The sequence below is a fragment of the Haliotis asinina genome, chromosome 2 (assembly GCF_037392515.1).
Source record: "Haliotis asinina isolate JCU_RB_2024 chromosome 2, JCU_Hal_asi_v2, whole genome shotgun sequence".
Taxonomy (NCBI): domain Eukaryota; kingdom Metazoa; phylum Mollusca; class Gastropoda; order Lepetellida; family Haliotidae; genus Haliotis; species Haliotis asinina.
This window is the reverse complement of record NC_090281.1, coordinates 98,330,550-98,348,336: the sequence shown is the minus strand read 5'-3', so window position 1 is coordinate 98,348,336 and position 17,787 is coordinate 98,330,550. Positions and strand designations below refer to the sequence as shown.

The following is a 17,787-nucleotide window of genomic DNA, read 5'->3' as shown; positions in this document are numbered from 1 at the left end:
TAATTTGATATGATCTTCAGGAGACAGGTTGCTGCTGGGTATGATAATGAAGGAGACATGATGAAGAAGAAAAGACCATTGTTTGAAGGAAGAACCGCTTTTTTATGTTGTCGTCATTTATTGTTTGCAGAGTGAGAATATGTATGTTTGTAGCTGAACAAATAGTCCCTATGATGCTTGTGATAAGGTGGTGAAGGTTATTTAAAATCTATCAAAACTGAGGTCGGGTGTATGCTGTATAGTGAAGTAATGTTCCCTGTGGGTTTTACAAATCTCCACAAATCTGTATTCTTTTTGATTTTCTTGTTGAGCTGTGTGGTTTGGGTACAACGTGCAAATTTCTTGTTGTTCCCAATGTGCAATGGCTTGAGTACCACAAAAAAGGAGAAGGCCCCTCAACCCTTGTCATGTTTCTCCAGTTTCAGGACTGACATTAACCTGTCAGGTTTATATCTGGAGTTTGAACGTTTTCACTTATAAATTATTCATACAGAAAATGTTCGGAGCAACGTTTCCTGGTTATCGATGACCATATGACTTGAAGACATGGCAGTGTTCAATACATTGCATCAAGGATAACAGGTGATTGTCATAATGTTAACACTTTCAGATTAAACCAGGAGATTCAAACCAGATGTTCCAGCTTGAATAAAGTGCACAAGGACTCTATTGAACTCCAAAAACTAGTATGTTTCCGTGAACCTACAGCGGAGACCTCCATAATTTCAGTTGCAAGACGACAGTTTAGCTGGGTGAAGACGGTATGAGCAGTAGTGTGTGAATGGGTCTTTAACCAGAACCGTAGCCTTAGGCTTCAGATGTTATCACTGTCAGAAAGACTATCAGCCAACTTATGCCAACCCCATCATTGGTGTATTGTAGTGCAAGAGCCTGTCACGTGACCTGCCTGGCATATATCTGGTGGGGGATCTCAGGTGTGACCTCGTAGGATGTGGGGGTCGGGTCGTCTCGTCAAGGATGAACGGCAGTTCCCGATTGATATGTCAGTTGTTTCATCTTATGACTGAGGAGAAAAAACAACGTAGATGTATTACTTGATAAAACAGTTAGTTTACCTGTCTCATTCTGCATTGTCATTGTGGTGTCAGCCTTTTTATTTCGGAAATTCAATCAGCAGTTGTGTCATTGTGTCAGTGGTCTCCTTTGCTGGGCTGGAATAGGCCTTCTTCTGATTATAGGGACAGGAAGCAGGGCTTTATTTTATTAGGACAATAGAGTCATTTACTGGAGTGAAGTTCCATTACATGGCGATGTGTTGTATGGCTTTCAAGGGCTTGTCTTAATGGGAGAGGGCTTTGTTCAGTGTTGTGAACACGCTTTGTGGCTTTTATTTCTCAAGTAGATAATGCATGGATAATGATAGACAGTGATGTTGAAACCACAGAAGCTGAGTCGTCGTTGGAAGGGAGGAAGGGAAGGTCATAAAACCTACTACACTGATGATGGCAGGGTGATTACTGCTGTCCATGTAGGCTTTGTGCTGTCAGGATATGTCGTGATTATTTACAAAATACAATTTAACAAAAAAGAAAAGATATGTTTATACAGTACTCCAGCTTGAGGTGTAAAATTATCAAGTTACCATTGAAATAAACTGCTCGAGAGAAGTGAAGAAAATCATGATTTTATTTTTTCAAATCAGTGCCATTAATCCGTCGTGCCATAGCAGAGTATCTGTAGCAGGTTAAAGATCTGGGTGCACTTTGACTTCTGTTAAGCAGTATGTGACGTCCTTCTCACCTTTTGTTTATGGGGAGACCTATTCCTTGCCAAAAAACATAGACATGTGTCTTTGGTTGATAACTGACAGGGTGTTACAAGATATGCTTCAGGACACACTATAGGGATCTTTTCTAATGCAGTACATGTAACAGCCATTAAGATGGTCTTGTGAAGGTATTCACAATGACACAGGCTATGGAGTGAGAACTGTTTATTGGTTGACTAAACTAATACGGATGACAAATTGATGACAAACTGACACCCTGCAACAATGAACCGAATAATAAGAGAACAATTCTCACAAGCTGACATATAAAAGCAACACCTTCCTCAGTCATAAACAATACAAATATAAACTTAGCATAACATAATCATTGCACTTTCAGTTACACATGCAATATGAATATGGCATTATCACGTGTATGATATTGTACTCAAGTAATTGGAATGCCTTTAAGAATGTATATATAGTGTGTGTATATATATATATATATATATATATATACATACTAGATACTCTACAAATAGATATAAATATATATACCCTTTGATTCCCACGGGGGTTTTGTCCTGACTCGTGACCAACAAGATCATGATTACACGATGCCATTTAGAAAGTGGTCAAATGCAACATATGTCATATTTAGGATTTCACTTTCTTAGTAAAGTACAAATTCTAGTACTTTTTTCGGTTGAGTCCCATCCGGGATTCGAACCCGCACCCTCAGAGTCAGGCACCTAATCGCCAGCACACAAAGTCAGCCGCCTAGCCCGCTCAGCCGTAGAACCGTGCCAATTTACACTCATCAGAGGGGTACACAAAGTACGCAGTCTAGACTACCAGTTGTCCGACTTTCATTTTTGTGGAAGTCGCGGTGGCTGAGCGGGCTAGGCGGCTGACTTTGTGTGCTGGCGATTAGGTACCTGACTCTGAGGGTGCGGGTTTGAATCCCGGATGGGACTCAACCGAAAAAAGTACTAGAATTTGTACCTTACTAAGAAAGTGAAATCCCAAATATGACATATGTTGCATTTGACCACTTTCTAAATGGCATCGTGTAATCATAGCTTTTGGCCGTGGGAGCCGTGCCAATTTACACTCATCAGAGGGGTACACAAAGTACGCAGTCTAGACTACCAGTTGTCCGACTTTCATTTTTGTGGAAGTCGCAGTGGCTGAGCGGGCTAGGCGGCTGACTTTGTGTGCTGGCGATTAGGTACCTGACTCTGAGGGTGCAGGTTCGAATCCCGGATGGGACTCAACCGAAAAAAGTACTAGAATTTGTACTTTACTAAGAAAGTGAAATCCCAAATATGACATATGTTGAACAAGATCATGTATCAACTTGTTCATGATATAAAACATACCATGAATACTATTTACATATCTAAATATTTCATCTAACTATTACCAATTCAGTGATAAACAATACCATTTACTACCAAATCAACAAAACCACACATATGGTCAATTCTAAGATGCTTCGGTGAAAGATTAAAGGCACCAACAATACTTTAACAGACGATAATGTGCACTTTTTTCATTACGTCACAATGTGTTGACATCGCTGCACCATTCCAGTCTGCCCTCTCGTAATCGAACTTTTTTGCATTACGTCACAATGTAAGTGACGTCACGATGGATGTCAGTTGCCATCGCCTCGTACAGCCTTCCACAGTAAACTGCTTCGTTGCATCCCGTTTCTTGGTTTGCAGTTGCATCAAACAGCTAACATCACCGGTGGAAACATTATGTTTATGTTTTCCGAAGGATAAAATGCCTCATAGTTCGACTCAAAACTTTACAGAGACACGGTAATGTTTGCAATGTTTACATTCCCACAATGCAATCGTGGAATGTCGCATGACTAGTCAGCTTCAGCTGAATGTACTGATCTAAACTTCCGTTGGTAGTAGAAATGGTGATTATGACGTCACAGAAGAGCGGTGTTGGCAGTGTTTAGGTGATGTGTGGTGACGTCACAATGTAGATACCTGATTGGTAGTAGACCTTACATTACCGTGAATGAGTTTTGACAGTCAACCCAGATTTATCCACTAAATTGTGGTTGAAGATTATCAGAAAGAGACAAAATTGGTATAAAAAACGGGATGAATTTCAACCAACAATTTTATCGTTGAGACCTTGCGGGCTTTATTGGTTGTCTCCCGCTCAGGATCTGCTTTGAACTGAGTGATGATGGTGTATCGTAGATCACTCTTATGGTTATTTGCCCCAATGTAGTGTATCTACTCACTTGCAACGCCTGCAACAAACGATATGTAGGTGAAACCAAAAGGGCGTTCAGAACCAGGTGGTCTGAACAGTTTGCAGATATTACACATAAGAGAAACAAACCCGTCGGTCATCACTTCAATCTCCCAAATCACCAGAAGAGTGATCAAGCTGTACTACAGGACACTGAAGTGGACTTACCCAATGAAATAACTTAACAAAAGAAATGAGCTTAAATGATGTTAATTTACTTACAACTGCTTAAATATCTTACGCAGCCAGAAATGAGATTTGATTACAGTAAAATACTTTTATAACGAACTACAAGGGACCACTGAAATTAGTTTGTTATATCCATAGTTCGCTATTAATGAAAATCCATTGAAAGAACATTAAAACACACTATACAGTACAACACATTCCTGCTCAATTTATTCGTACATTCGTTAATTTATATTACATTTTTTTTACTACAAAGTCAGTAATCTTACACAGGTAACTCGTCACTACGCACTCGTCATTGAATATGTCGTATTTTAAAAGTCTCATGAGTATCAAAAGCTTCAGTCCACATTTCTGATGTGTGTGGGAGGCATATACACAGGCCTTTTAAGGGGATGTCTTGTCGTTTTCTATTAAATCGCCAAAGACCGAGCTGCTGTGCCGGATGTATACAAACTAGGTCGTCAGAGACAGACTTTATGGCCTCTGGCAATCTGATTGGTTAATAATGCAAACTACAACTTCACATGGATGTAAAAACTGGAGTGTGTTTTGTACACAAAAGTGTTACCCATTGACGTCTAACTTATTGGTCAGATTTCAAAGTGAGCGCCTCTAATTGACTATTCACACTATTAATTAGTGTTAACTGGAACTGTCGAGGATTTCAAAGTGAGCATTGCTAACTGGCAATGACACTGATTGAGCTCGCTCAGTTCGTTATTCACACCGTTAATTAGTGTTACCTGGGACGCACGGGGATTGCAAATCACTTCGCTATAGCCGGTAAGTTCGTTATGGCGAATTCGTTATTCACAATTTTTTTATATGATAACATATAGTGGTTTATTCGGGACTTTCAAAACAGTTCGCTATAGCTGTCAATTTGTTATATCCGTGTTCGTTATAGAAGTATTCTACTGTATTATAAATCAGTAATGATGGCTGTTTCATATATCTGAAATTGATACAACAGATGGTTATTAATTACTGTATTGCCTGAAATATACAAATGACATTACTTTGAACATGCTGAAGTACGACAGGTAAATGATCAAACGTAATCACTATATACACAACTCTGCCACATATATATGACAAATTCTTTAATGTTTTTTTATTTTATTTAAATACAATACTCAACAAAAACAAGTTATTTTTGGTATTACAATGTATATGGATCATTCTAAGAACTCTGAAGTACTTAATATTGAAAATGGCATGGTCATTCAATTTTGTTAATGGTACATCCCTGCTTACACCTGCAAGTTTTGATCTAGATAAAGGACCAAGGACATAATAATTGCTTCAAGGATTGGAAGCACTGACTTATTTTCTAATGGATGTTTCTAACAGTGGAGTTCAAATGAATAATTCAACATCCATTTGTCACAGATGTAATGCTACTTATGGCATATTTTATTTGTTAATAGAGACCCCTTGCATGTTTATCTTTAACAAATCTGGTGTGGGACCCAGATCCTTTGACTTTGATGTTGTACTTGAAACACAGAGTTGTCAGTTGTTACTTTATGTATGTATTGTTTGCCAAAAAGGATCCCTTCATAGCGTCTACCTTTGAACTAGAAAAATAATGATTAGTTAGTCATTTTCAAAGGCTGGTATTTGTCACTTATGTTCAATTTATGTTTAAAGTCTGACTGATTCTGTGTAAAATATGATCCTACAAAGAGATCAAATGGATGGTGATACAAATGATCAAAACTTTGGTCCACTTCAGACGTGAAAAGATGAAAGACATGTTGCCAAAATGATCATTGCTTTATCCTAATGTGCACCATTGTTAAAGTTTAACTGTTTCTGCACCTGCTTGGGATCTACCCTGAGACAGGCAGAATGGGGTGGGCAGGGATCTACCCTGAGACAGGCAGAATGGGGTGGGCAGGGATCTACCCTGAGACACAGGCAGAATGGGGTGGGCAGGGAGCTACCCTGAGACACAGCTATCTGTTCAGCGAAGATCTGTCTATCGTTCTGGTTGATCCAGCTGTTCTTCATGAGACAAATCTCGTTATGGCTTAACCTTACCCTCAAATGTTGCCCAGTGCTTTTCTTCTTTGAGGTTTTATTTGAGAATGATGATAGGAGGCAGAGTGCAACATGAGGCATTGTATGCATTTCATTATAGGTCCAACTTTCTGCTTCACTGAACCAGTTTGTGTAGGACGCATATCATCTGAAGCTTTTTAGATGCACTTCAGTTGGTATCTGAAGAATAAATTAATTTTGAAGCCGGCACTACACTTTGCTCATTTCATCTGATGACAGGTGAAAATCAAACAGGAACTCACACGACATCCTGTTAACCATATTACAAAATATGGTTTAAGTGAAAGTACGCATTGGTATGATGGTATGTTTGACAGGATGTAAATATATGATCGTATATTAGGTTGCAGTGATTAGGAAAGTAGGGATTAAGTGGTATGATATAGGTAGAAATGACTTGAGCAAAAATCAGTGATAAAAAACATCTGGTAGCCTTCTAATGGATGTATGGATGAACATGAGCGGAACATTGTCTTGTACTCCATAGCTGTTGCTTGTGTTCACAAGGATATCATTCCAAGACAGAAAGAAGAAGCCTAGTGCATAATGAGTCTGCTGGTCACACAAGACCTGGGTTTCATTCCCCACAGCCACAGCCCATTTCATTTGTGCCCAGCCATGATCCTAGAAACATGTGATCATGCGTTCAAATCCCAGATTCCCCTTGCTCATGGTCATGGTTTGTATGCTTGTACCTGTGCATGTGGGTTTCAGCAGTATCTGAAACCTGCATCACTTCAGGTTTTCCTTCCAGATCAAGCTTACAACCTCTGATACACTGGAATACAGTTCCTACACCAGTAGGTCCATCTCACTCACTACTCAGTGAGCAGTAAAAAACCCATTGCAACAAAACCAAACGTTAATGCTTGATGGCTTTAAAGTTCATTAGAATCATGATTGCAGTTATAAGTGAAAAAAAAAGACACTTTTGACACATCAGTGTCTAGTTTTCTGCATTATTGAAGTTATTGTTTGTGTTGTCAACTACTGGGGCCCATTTCACAAACTCCTTCGCACTACGATTGTTGTAAGTCAATGTTAAAGTATGGGAGTTACATTCTAATCACTTTGTGAAATGGGGCCTTTTCTGTGTGAACCAGAGTTGATTACAAATCAAGTGGAGTGAAGCGGACTCAGCAACATTCAGTCTGTGTGGTCTGTGTAACGTTGGGCTAAGTGGTCTCCCTTCCTTTTGTTTGATCATGAAATATTCAAACTTGACTGATGCATTGAGTGGGATCTGGAAAGAACGTTTTGAATATGTACTCTGCTCTTGAGTTCATGGGTTGGTTATGCTGATGGCAGTCTGTCTTATTTCAGTTCGTGGACCTGGGCCGCATTACGTCAATAGAGAACAATCACAAGGCAGTGGACATCGCACGGCAGGGACAGGAAGTGTGCATCAAGATAGAGTCCCTCCCAGGGGACACACCTAAGATGTATGGCCGACACTTCGACCACACAGACATCCTGGTCAGCAAGGTGAGTTCACCTGGGGTAACCTGGTAGGTTATAGATTCAGGATGTCAAGTCTATTGTGACATGTTAGTGGAAAGAGAGAAAGGAGCAGTTGAGCAAAATGTTTGAGGAGAGTTGTTTTACATATTCCACAAAATGAAAATTTTTAACTTGGGTCGAAAGAAAGTGTCATGAATGGAAAAGGGAACCTAGGCAGAAAAGGCATTGGTGAACAAAGTGGGATGAACGCAACTAAAGGTACCATGGTGAACACATTGGTGTAAATGATGGGACGAACCTAACTAAAGGTACCAGTCTCTTCACCAAAACAACCATATTTCACTTCATTCATCTCACTTGGTGCTCCTGCTGGTTGTTTTGATCGCATGGTGATTGGGACCATGGATGTTTGCTGTGTAGAGTTGTGTCCATTGGGTTTCTCAAGAAATCTGTGTTGTGAATTTCAATCATGTTTCTTCTAATTATAAGTCTAGGTTGTAGCACCATACCTGTGCCTGCAAGTCTTGTCATGATCATGTCTGAATAATGGTTCCCTCCCAAGTGAGTGATGTGGCTGGAATTCTGCTGAATGTGGCTTTAAACAAAACCCATACTCAATCACTCACATGTAGAAAGATCTTCTTGACCAGCGTTTTGAAATGTGTTGTGCTGTTTGAAGAGTTTATGTATCCCAATGTTTGGAAATATTTACAACTGATAACGTGTATGAGTGGTTCTTGGCAGGACAGCTCAGGGCCAGTGTGGATGAAACATTGATACTGTTCAGGCTCAAGGTTGTTTTTTATCCTATTTGTAAGATTCTTAGAATTTTGTAACTGTTTATTATAAACATCTTGTTTATGATCTGCAGAATACATGACCACTGCCAAATTTCTCAGATACTGGAATTCTTCCTCAGTTTTTCATTTTAGCAAAATGCTTGAAGTCTCAAGAAGCCTGTCTATTTCATGATGCTATTGGAGTGAGGTGGTGTAACAATGATGGAGCAGGTGGTGTATCAAGGATGGGAGCGAGGTGGTATAACAAGGATGGGACCGAGGTGGTGTAACAAGGATGGGAGGGAGGTGTAACAAGGATGGGATTGAGGTTTTGTAACAGGGATGGGAGCAAGGTACTACAACAAGGATGGAGCGAGGTGGTATAACAAGGATGGGACCGAGGTGGTGTAACAAGGATAGGAGGGAGGTGTAACAAGAATGGGATCCAGGTTTTGTGACAGGGATGGGAGCAAGTTAGTATAACAAGGATGGGACCGAGCTGGTGTAACAGGGATGGGAGCGAGGTGGTGTAACAAGGATGGGAATGAGGTGTAACAGGGATGGAAGTGAGGTGGTGTAACAAGGATGGGATCGAGGTGGTGTAACAGGGATGGGAGGGAGGTGGTGTACAAGGATGGGAATGAGGTGGTGTAACAAGGATGAGATCGAGATAGTGTAACAGGGATGGGAGGGAGGTGGTGTAACAGGGATGGGAGGGAGGTGGTGTAACAAGGATGGGAGGGAGGTGGTGTAACAGGGATGGGAGGGAGGTGGTGTAACAAGGATGGGAATGAGGTGTAACAAGGATGGGAATGAGGTGTAACAAGGATGGGAATGAGGTGTAACAGGGATGGGAGTGAGGTGGTGTAACAAGGATGGGATCGAGGTGGTGTAACAGGGATGGGAGTGAGGTGGTGTAACAAGGATGGGATCGAGGTGGTGTAACAGGGATGGGAGGGATGTGGTGTAACAAGGATGGGAATGAGGTGTAACAGGGATGGGAGTGAGGTGGTGTAACAAGGATGGGATCGAGGTGGTGTAACAGGGATGGGAGGGAGGTGGTGTAACAAGGATGGGAATGAGGTGTAACAAGGATGGGAATGAGGTGTAACAAGGATGGGAATGAGGTGTAACAGGGATGGGAGTGAGGTGGTGTAACAGGGATGGGAGGGATGTGGTGTAACAAGGATGGGAATGAGGTGTAACAGGGATGGGAGTGAGGTGGTGTAACAAGGATGGGATCGAGCTGGTGTAACAGGGATGGGAGCGAGGTGGTGTAACAAGGATGGGAATGAGGTGTAACAGGGATGGGAGTGAGGTGGTGTAACAAGGATGGGATCAAGGTGGTGTAACAGGGATGGGAGTGAGGTGTAACGGGGATGGGCGTGAGGTGGTGTAACAGGGATGGGAGGGATGTGGTGTAACAGGAATGGGAGTGAGTTAGGTGTAACAGGGATGGGAGTGAGGTGTATCTGGGGTGGGAGTGAGGTGGTGTAATAGGGGTGGGAGAGAGGTAGTGTAACAAGGGTGGGTGTAAGGTGTAAGTGGGGTGGTAGTGAGGTGGTGTTACAGGGATGGCATCCAGGTGGAGTAGCAGGGATGGGAATGAAGATGTGTAACAAGCAGGCTAATGAAAAGAAATCCTCTGAAGATTTGAAATAGGTTTCATCATCAACAAACCAAGAGGCATCTTGATGCCAAAAGTTATGTCAAAGTTATGCAGATTGGTGTATATGATGTCAGTCACCAGATTGTCTGGTCTAGTAATTAGAGCCTGCTGCATGTGGCTGAAACAGTGCTGAATGTGGTTTTGAACAAACCTTGTAAAACCTTTTCATCACAAGGATTGCTTGCAACACCAAGTTTTCATATGTCAGGAATGTGCTGGCGTGTCGTCAATGAAAGTGCATATGGCTAGATATGTGGGAACCCAACAAGACACACCGATTACCAAGTGCCTAAGTAGAAGGAAGGAATATGTCAGTGAGGCAGCCCTTTGACATTCTAATCAGTTTATATTACCAGGCTATCCTCCCTTAATGTGGAAGAGGTCATGTTGAGAACATTCATTTCTAGATGTGTGTAGAATGCACCCAGTGACCTTCTAGTGCGGGTGGGGCGTTTAACCTTGCTGTTACACAGGTCAGGGAGTACGGAGAAACATAGTGGGGAAACTTCCAGGGGCACCTTATCCAATCGTGGATTTTTTTGTCTCTTCTGTAATTGAGATAAATGTTGACAGTCAAGGACTTGTATGCACGGATTTATCTAAAACTGGTCATAGGCTGATACTCAGCCCAAAGTCATGAAATTTGAAACAAAATATTTCCCTGGCCATGTTCAAACAATGAATATTTGAGGGAATAATTTTCAGAATTGAAGGAGCACTCTTTCTTCCGTAAAATATCCCCCCAAAATATCTTCTCACCTTTCTGTTCAGTTACCTTGGTACAGTAGTGCCAAACTACTGAAATGTTTTGATGAAATAAGAATGCATTTGCTATCAGGTGATAAATATTATTTGCAAAAGAAACCAAATTGTTGATTGTGGTCAAGTGAAATTAATGTTTTCTTGACAAATTATGTTATTTTATATAATGTCTCATTACATTGAACCTATAGTTGAATTAGACAGGACAGCAGATGCCAGTTGTGTGAGTGCATGCTGAAGGTCAGTGTATGTGCATGCTGAGGCTTGCTTTGTGTTTACTGTAACTGTTGTAGGTGTAAATAGATCAATATGTTCGTCCAGCTCTCAGTACATTGCACCTAATAACCTTTACTGACCTAATTGACAGTGTGTGAATGTTCTCAATTAAGTTGGGACAGTGTAGTTAAAGCATTTGCTCCTTATGCCGAGGACCCAGGTTTGATTCCTTACGTGGGTACAAAGTGTAAAGCCCATTTCTGGTGTCTCCAGCTGTGATGTTGCTGGATTATTACCAAAAACACTGTACATGCATGCCCATTCACTCCCTCAATAGTATAAGTAAATCTTGACTCAGTAAGTGTGAAAAGGCTCCTTTCCAAATCTGAGTTGTGCTGTTTCCAACTCTGGATAGTGGTGTCTGAGGTTGTTGATATAATTGAATTCTTGTCCAGATAAAGCACTGCCAGTGTTGAAATGATTATAATTCTCCATTGCTACTGAAGGAGGAAGTTGCCTATTGAATTAGCAGAAACTGGCCATGGATTAAACTGGTACAACCATTCGGTAACAACACTCACCCACTAACTCACTCCGACAACTGCTGGGTGGATTTACCTGAATTTAGAATAACAGGCAGGTTGGGAATTATCATGAAATCATACATTCAAGACAGGTATTTCACGTTGCATTTAGAATAACAGGCAGGTTGGGAATTATCATGAAATCATACATTCAAGACAGGTATTTCACGTTGCATTTAGAATAACAGGCAGGTTGGGAATTATCATGAAATCATACATTCAAGACAGGTATTTCACGTTGCATTTAGAATAACAAGGATATCACACATAATGTTACAGTCAAACAGGGATGTTTGACCTTAGGTTTGAGAACCAAACCAGACAATTGGGAGCAGAAACTGGATGTTTGACGTGAGAATTGGGCACTGTATATGTTCAACTGAGCTCAACTTAGACCTGGAGGTGTTCCAGCCATAGGCTAGATACGAACTTTGAGGATCAACAGAAGTGACACCAGGTGTTTGTGTACACACACACTGCCACCCACTCTCTCACAGCCTCACTATGCAGGTATACAATAAGGAAAGTCATGATTGGAATGTGGTCTGTAGTTGAACACCGTGTATTGAGGTGGTTCACATTGATAACTAAGTATTTACCTGTGGAGAAGACTGATGGTGTTACTGCAATATCCATTCAGTCTGAACTGTTATTGTAAACATTTATCTTGCTAAATGTTGCTGAAGCCAAAGATCTACTGCATATCTTTCACACTGTATTAGCAGGAAGTAGTCAGAAGTTGCTGTTCGAAATTCATGTCTGATTGGTAATATATTGGAGGAATGTCCTGTCAAAACTTATTAAAGTCATGCAGATGATCAAGAATATCATACGCCTGAAGCAAGATGATGGCTCTCTGTTACCAATTCCCGCCATGTGTTGATACCGGCATCTGTTTATGACATTTTCCCTATGAAATCAATTTCTACCAAGGTTCCTCAATGCCTGACCACATGCTAAGCCAATGTGTATGTACATATTTATTTCATATTAATCCTGCAGCATGCTTCAAGTACTTGCAACATGTACACTGATAAGTCCCCATATCAACAGGAAGTCACATGACCTGGTATAGTCATGGGATACCACTGCACTAGAGCATGATGGGAGATATGATAGTCTGATCTGCCTGCTAGTAATCACATCCTAGCAGCCAGAAATAGATGCTTGCCAGTTTTTTCCTGATTTGAACTTAGGTAATAGTTTAGAGTTGATAAGCTTGTCAGCTTCGTTCCTGTGGAACTATCATTGAAAGAAGAACTGACTGTCGTGTTCCAACAGGCAAGCAGCCAGGAAATAGGAGAAATGTTATTTTTTACAAGGATAGTTTTTTATGCATTTGAGTGGGGTTTTTTTCAGTTGTTTATAAAACTGTTTTGCCAAGTTTTGTGTGGATTAATTTATATAATCAATATACCATGTTGTAATGCATGTAGACAAACTGAATATAGTGAATACTGTTGTGAAGTAGGAAACCAGTTGTAGGATGACAATGTCTCTTGTTGTATCACAGGGTAGGTTTATGATCGTTCAGGCTGCTTGAAGAACTTGCAAACCATAAACTTGATTCAAACTGGAAAGACATGACCTGGATGGTGTTCACACAAATCTAAATACTGTGGGTGTACATCACTTCACCTATTTGACAAGTCAATATCTCAGCACAGGCCCTCCATAGTTCTGATGTGTGTGACTAGTTGAAAACATGTAAATCAGACATCATATTCTTGTCAAGACTGATTGCCATTGTCAGGTATGACAGTTGATGTTGTGTACACCATAAAGACACTACCCAGTTCCTGCCAGCCCACAGTAGACCATCCAGCATACTATGTGTTCCTCATCCTCTGTCACAAATTAAGAGGGAAGTGCATGGTCAAAAGGGGAAAAGAAGAAAATATGTTTGTTCGGTATCACTGATACATAGTCTGTCCTTTATTCCACAAAGCGCAGAAATGGTTCACAGTGAAATCTTGACTTGAAGAGGCTAGTTATAATGTTGACATATTTCAAAGCTGCCCCCGGTATTGCAGTGCCACAGGTGCTTGATCTTGTGGGAGAGGTAGGAAGCTAGAATAAAGTAACAAGGGTTTATATGCAAAACAATGAGTCATGAAAAATCTGAAGATGGAACCAGTAAAATATTCTCATTTGAACTTGTAGCAGCAGGTTAAATAATGGTTAGAGTGTTCACTTGTCCCACAAAAGTCTTGCAATTGCTGTAGGTGTTCTTTTGTGAAGTCTCTTTACAGTGTCCCCATCATAATATTCCTGAGTAATGCTAAGAGCAGCAGCCTCAGTGGTTCAGTTTAGATCAACAGAGATATGTTTTGAGACGGTGTACACTCTTCTGTTGCAGATTTCTCGGGAATCTATAGATGCAGTGAAGGACTACTTCCGTGAAGAAATGCAAAAACAGGATTGGATGCTGATTATGGAACTCAAAAAACAGTTTGCAATTATTTGAATGAGATCAAGACTAACGAATGGTCATCTGGATTCAGTGTCTATGTTTATAATCATATCTGGAGTCACAGACATCAAATGCATTTCCTAGCTGCGAATGGCAATCAGCCATTCTACATGGTCTGTGCTTGAGATTCAGATACCGAAATTGTTCCCTGAAACCTATTACACTGAACTAAGTAACATCTTCAAGCAAGAATTTGATGATTACATGATTCATTGTACATTTTTTTTCTCATACCTGGTCAGATCTGTACATAAGTGTCAACTCTGAAAGACCAGTCATATGTATTAATGAGGAATCACCTTCGGACTGCGGGAGTTTCCACTCTCGTCCTTAAGCTGAGATTTCCTAGATAATTCAAGTACACAAATTGTGTATACATTAGTTTAAAGTGATTGTGGGGTGGTGAGAATGCCTATTGATTAAAGCACGGTTCATGCCAAAGACCCACATTTGATTCCCCATGTGGGTACAGTGTGTGAAGCCCATGACTTGCGTCCTCCGCTGTGTTATTGCTGGAATATTGCTTAAGGTGGTGTAAAACAATACTCACACTCAGACAATTATTGTAACTGCATGATTCTTATTGCAATATCATTGAAAATATGTGAAGCATATTATGTAAGAAGGTGAAAAAACTACCACTCTGGACATCGTCAACTTTATTCAATGAAAGCTGCAAGCATTATACACAAAGTAATTCATATATAATGCGTTTATGGTGAATGTTGGGACTACAGGTCAAGTATGTATTGGAAACTGAGGACATAATTGTAAGTCATTTTGGAGTGTACTTTGGTAACTGTATGTTTCCTGTGCATTGTATTTGTTAATTGCAATATGTTTTTCACTGTTTTTGTGTTTTGTGGACTTCGCTGTTTGAGGTGTTGAGGTTGGGTTCCCTTTCATTGTAATGTATCACTGTGCTGCCATCCACTTCATTTGTCTGCAAGGAATGAAAATATGACTTAACTACAATATCTGACCCAGACAGAATCTGGAAACCAATTGACTACTACCGGCTATAGTCCTTTGAACACTTAAAGAACACTTGATATTTTTTTTCATTCTGTTGTGTCATCTGTGGGAGTGAGAAAAAATTGTTTTCTTTGCACACTTTTGAGTAGTACATATTTCCATCTAAATTTCCAGTTTTAGTACTTGTATTTTATGAGGTATTTTTCTCTCAAAAGACAATAAGTCGATATTAATTATGTGAAAGTTAATCTTCTAATTGTATAGAGGGAAGACCTCTCTTCAAACCTGTGTGTGCTGGAATTAGCATTGACCAAGTTTCAAGCATGTTTGTATCAGAATGAGTGACATTTGTAGGTATTTCTTATACTGACATGTAAGTGCAGAATGTTTCAAAATGTGTTTACTTAAAACAAAGTTTAACAATGATTTGATGTGTCAGAGTTGTACAGAGTGCAGCTCTCCCAGGAAGGAATGATTATTGCTATGTCAAATTATATTATAATGTACCAAAAATGGATAGACTTGAAGGAAGTTCTGAGACAAATCGAACTGCATCATTGTTGGAAGAAACAGTGTGATAGCATTTTCTTTGATACTTTGTGAAGAATAAGAGGGCTATTTTTGTAAAAATTATTGTTGTTTTTGTGGAGAAAGTGGTGGTTATCTCTTTATGAAATGATAAAATGTCATCTGTATCATTATGCACCAATGAAAAGAATATTTAGATGTTAGTGATGTGTCATCTTGTAGCATACTTTGAACAAGAACAATCTTACCTGTGGTCTTGCCCATACTTCTACCATTTGATCTGCAGAGTTGTGTCCCTTTTGCGAGCCAGGAATTGCATGGTTCAGATTCTGGTTTCTTTCTGATGATCGACTTCGGTTTGTATGGACCAGGCCGCCTTAGTTAAACCAAAGCTGTACATTCTGACTCCTGTTTTACAAAGCAGTAGTAGCGCTACCGCTGTCATTGCAGTATGTTGTTACTGTCTCAGCCCTACGATCCCTTTGTGAAACAGGGTCCTTTGACTTTAAGTCTGGACATTCAATGATGCATGTGTAATACCGCCCAGAGAGTTGGTATCACTTAGTAAAGTATGTCTGTGCCAATGAAAGAAGCATACGTGTGAAAGTATGGAATCACTGTTCAAATGAAGGTGGACTTTGTGAGTATAGCTTGAACACTGTATTGTATTTGCACTCTGTGAACACTTCTGTTTATAACCTATTCATGTTCTGTATTTGTTATCAGTGTTCACAGTGTGTTTATCAGGTATGTATTCACAGTGTAATTGTATTGTGTCTTCACAATCTGTATTGGCTGTGTGTGGTCACAGCATGTATTCACAGTGTAATTTTGTGTTTATTCACTCTGTAATGATGGTGTGTATTCCAAATGGTAATTCGCAGATAATCCACAGATAAGAACTACCAAGGTTAGATCACATCAAGTCAGTCAACATTCTCTTGTGATATTCCAGTATGGATCAGTCCAACGAACTGTGGGCATTGATTGATTGATTGGTTGACTGACTGACTGACTGACTGACTGATTGACAGACTGATTGACAACTATTGCCTGTGTTTCAGTATGTATCTGTGCTAATGGCCATCAGCTGTTAACTCATTGTATATTTGCTTCACCTTGACCTTGCTTCATCCATGTATTTATTACATCTCGGTGTATCTTTGCAGCTTTTTTAATTGATTTGAAAATTTTAGGTTACAATTTTTATGTGATCAGGGTGGAAAGTCAAAGTTAACAATTAACAAGGCACAATGTTCAATATCTCTTTGTCTATCCCCTTCCATTCTTTTACTTCTGAAAACATCTGCATTTTTCAGATTTATTTGGACAAAAAGAAACGATAATACAAAACCTGTCAAGGAATTCTCACAAAGCTCAGCCTCAGCTGAAGATGCTTGGGCTGTAGACTACAATTAAATTGAAAATATGTCTCAGAAGTAGAAAATGTAAGTTCATTTTTTATTTAAAACTAACATGTATGTTGGCAGGCAATGCATCTGAACAGTGGCACACAGATCCTGGTATTTACGTGGAGTATCAAGTACATGTAGTTGTAAGCAACATACCTGGAACATGAAAACTTTTTATCTGGACTGGGCTTTGTTGTTACTGTAGTAACTGATTTGTCAGATTCAGTGATAGCCCATGAAGACATGACATCAGAGAAGTATTCTTAGTGTCAAGCTGTCCTCTGGAACTACCCACATCTTACAGCCACAGCTACAAACTACATGCTTACTTTTGATTTCACTACGTACTGCTTTGTTCCGGTTCAATTGTATGAATATGAGGTTGAAATTTTCTGTGAATGGTATACTTTGGTCTGATATATTAAAATTTGCAAAGTTAAGATCAAGGGATTTCTTTTTTTTTGTAAACAGACAAAAAGCAACTTTCATAGCAACTTTGAATAGATGACATAACACAAATGCTCCCAATTTCCATACCTGAATGCAGCCAGTGTTCCAGGAGAGTGTAGTTGTCTGTGACAATAGTTTCGATAGATGCATGCAAGACTTGAATGTTTTCAGTCCACTGTTATATAGCTGGGACAGTGCTGAGTGTGG

The 17,787-nt window shown here is 39.9% G+C and overlaps 1 protein-coding gene across 2 annotated transcripts in view; it reads left to right on the top strand.

The window, feature by feature from the left end:
• LOC137274670 (eukaryotic translation initiation factor 5B-like) overlaps nucleotides 1–16,757 on the top strand; it is a 107,652-nt gene extending 90,895 nt beyond the window's left edge. For both annotated transcript variants that reach the window (XM_067808001.1, XM_067808002.1), the window contains exons 24-25: nucleotides 7,595–7,756; nucleotides 14,102–16,757. In XM_067808001.1, the coding sequence (XP_067664102.1) occupies nucleotides 7,595–7,756; nucleotides 14,102–14,209 (270 nt within the window). In that variant the 3' untranslated portion in view covers nucleotides 14,210–16,757. The remainder of the gene's footprint in view (nucleotides 1–7,594; nucleotides 7,757–14,101) is intronic.
• The last annotated feature ends 1,030 nt before the right edge of the window (nucleotides 16,758–17,787 follow it).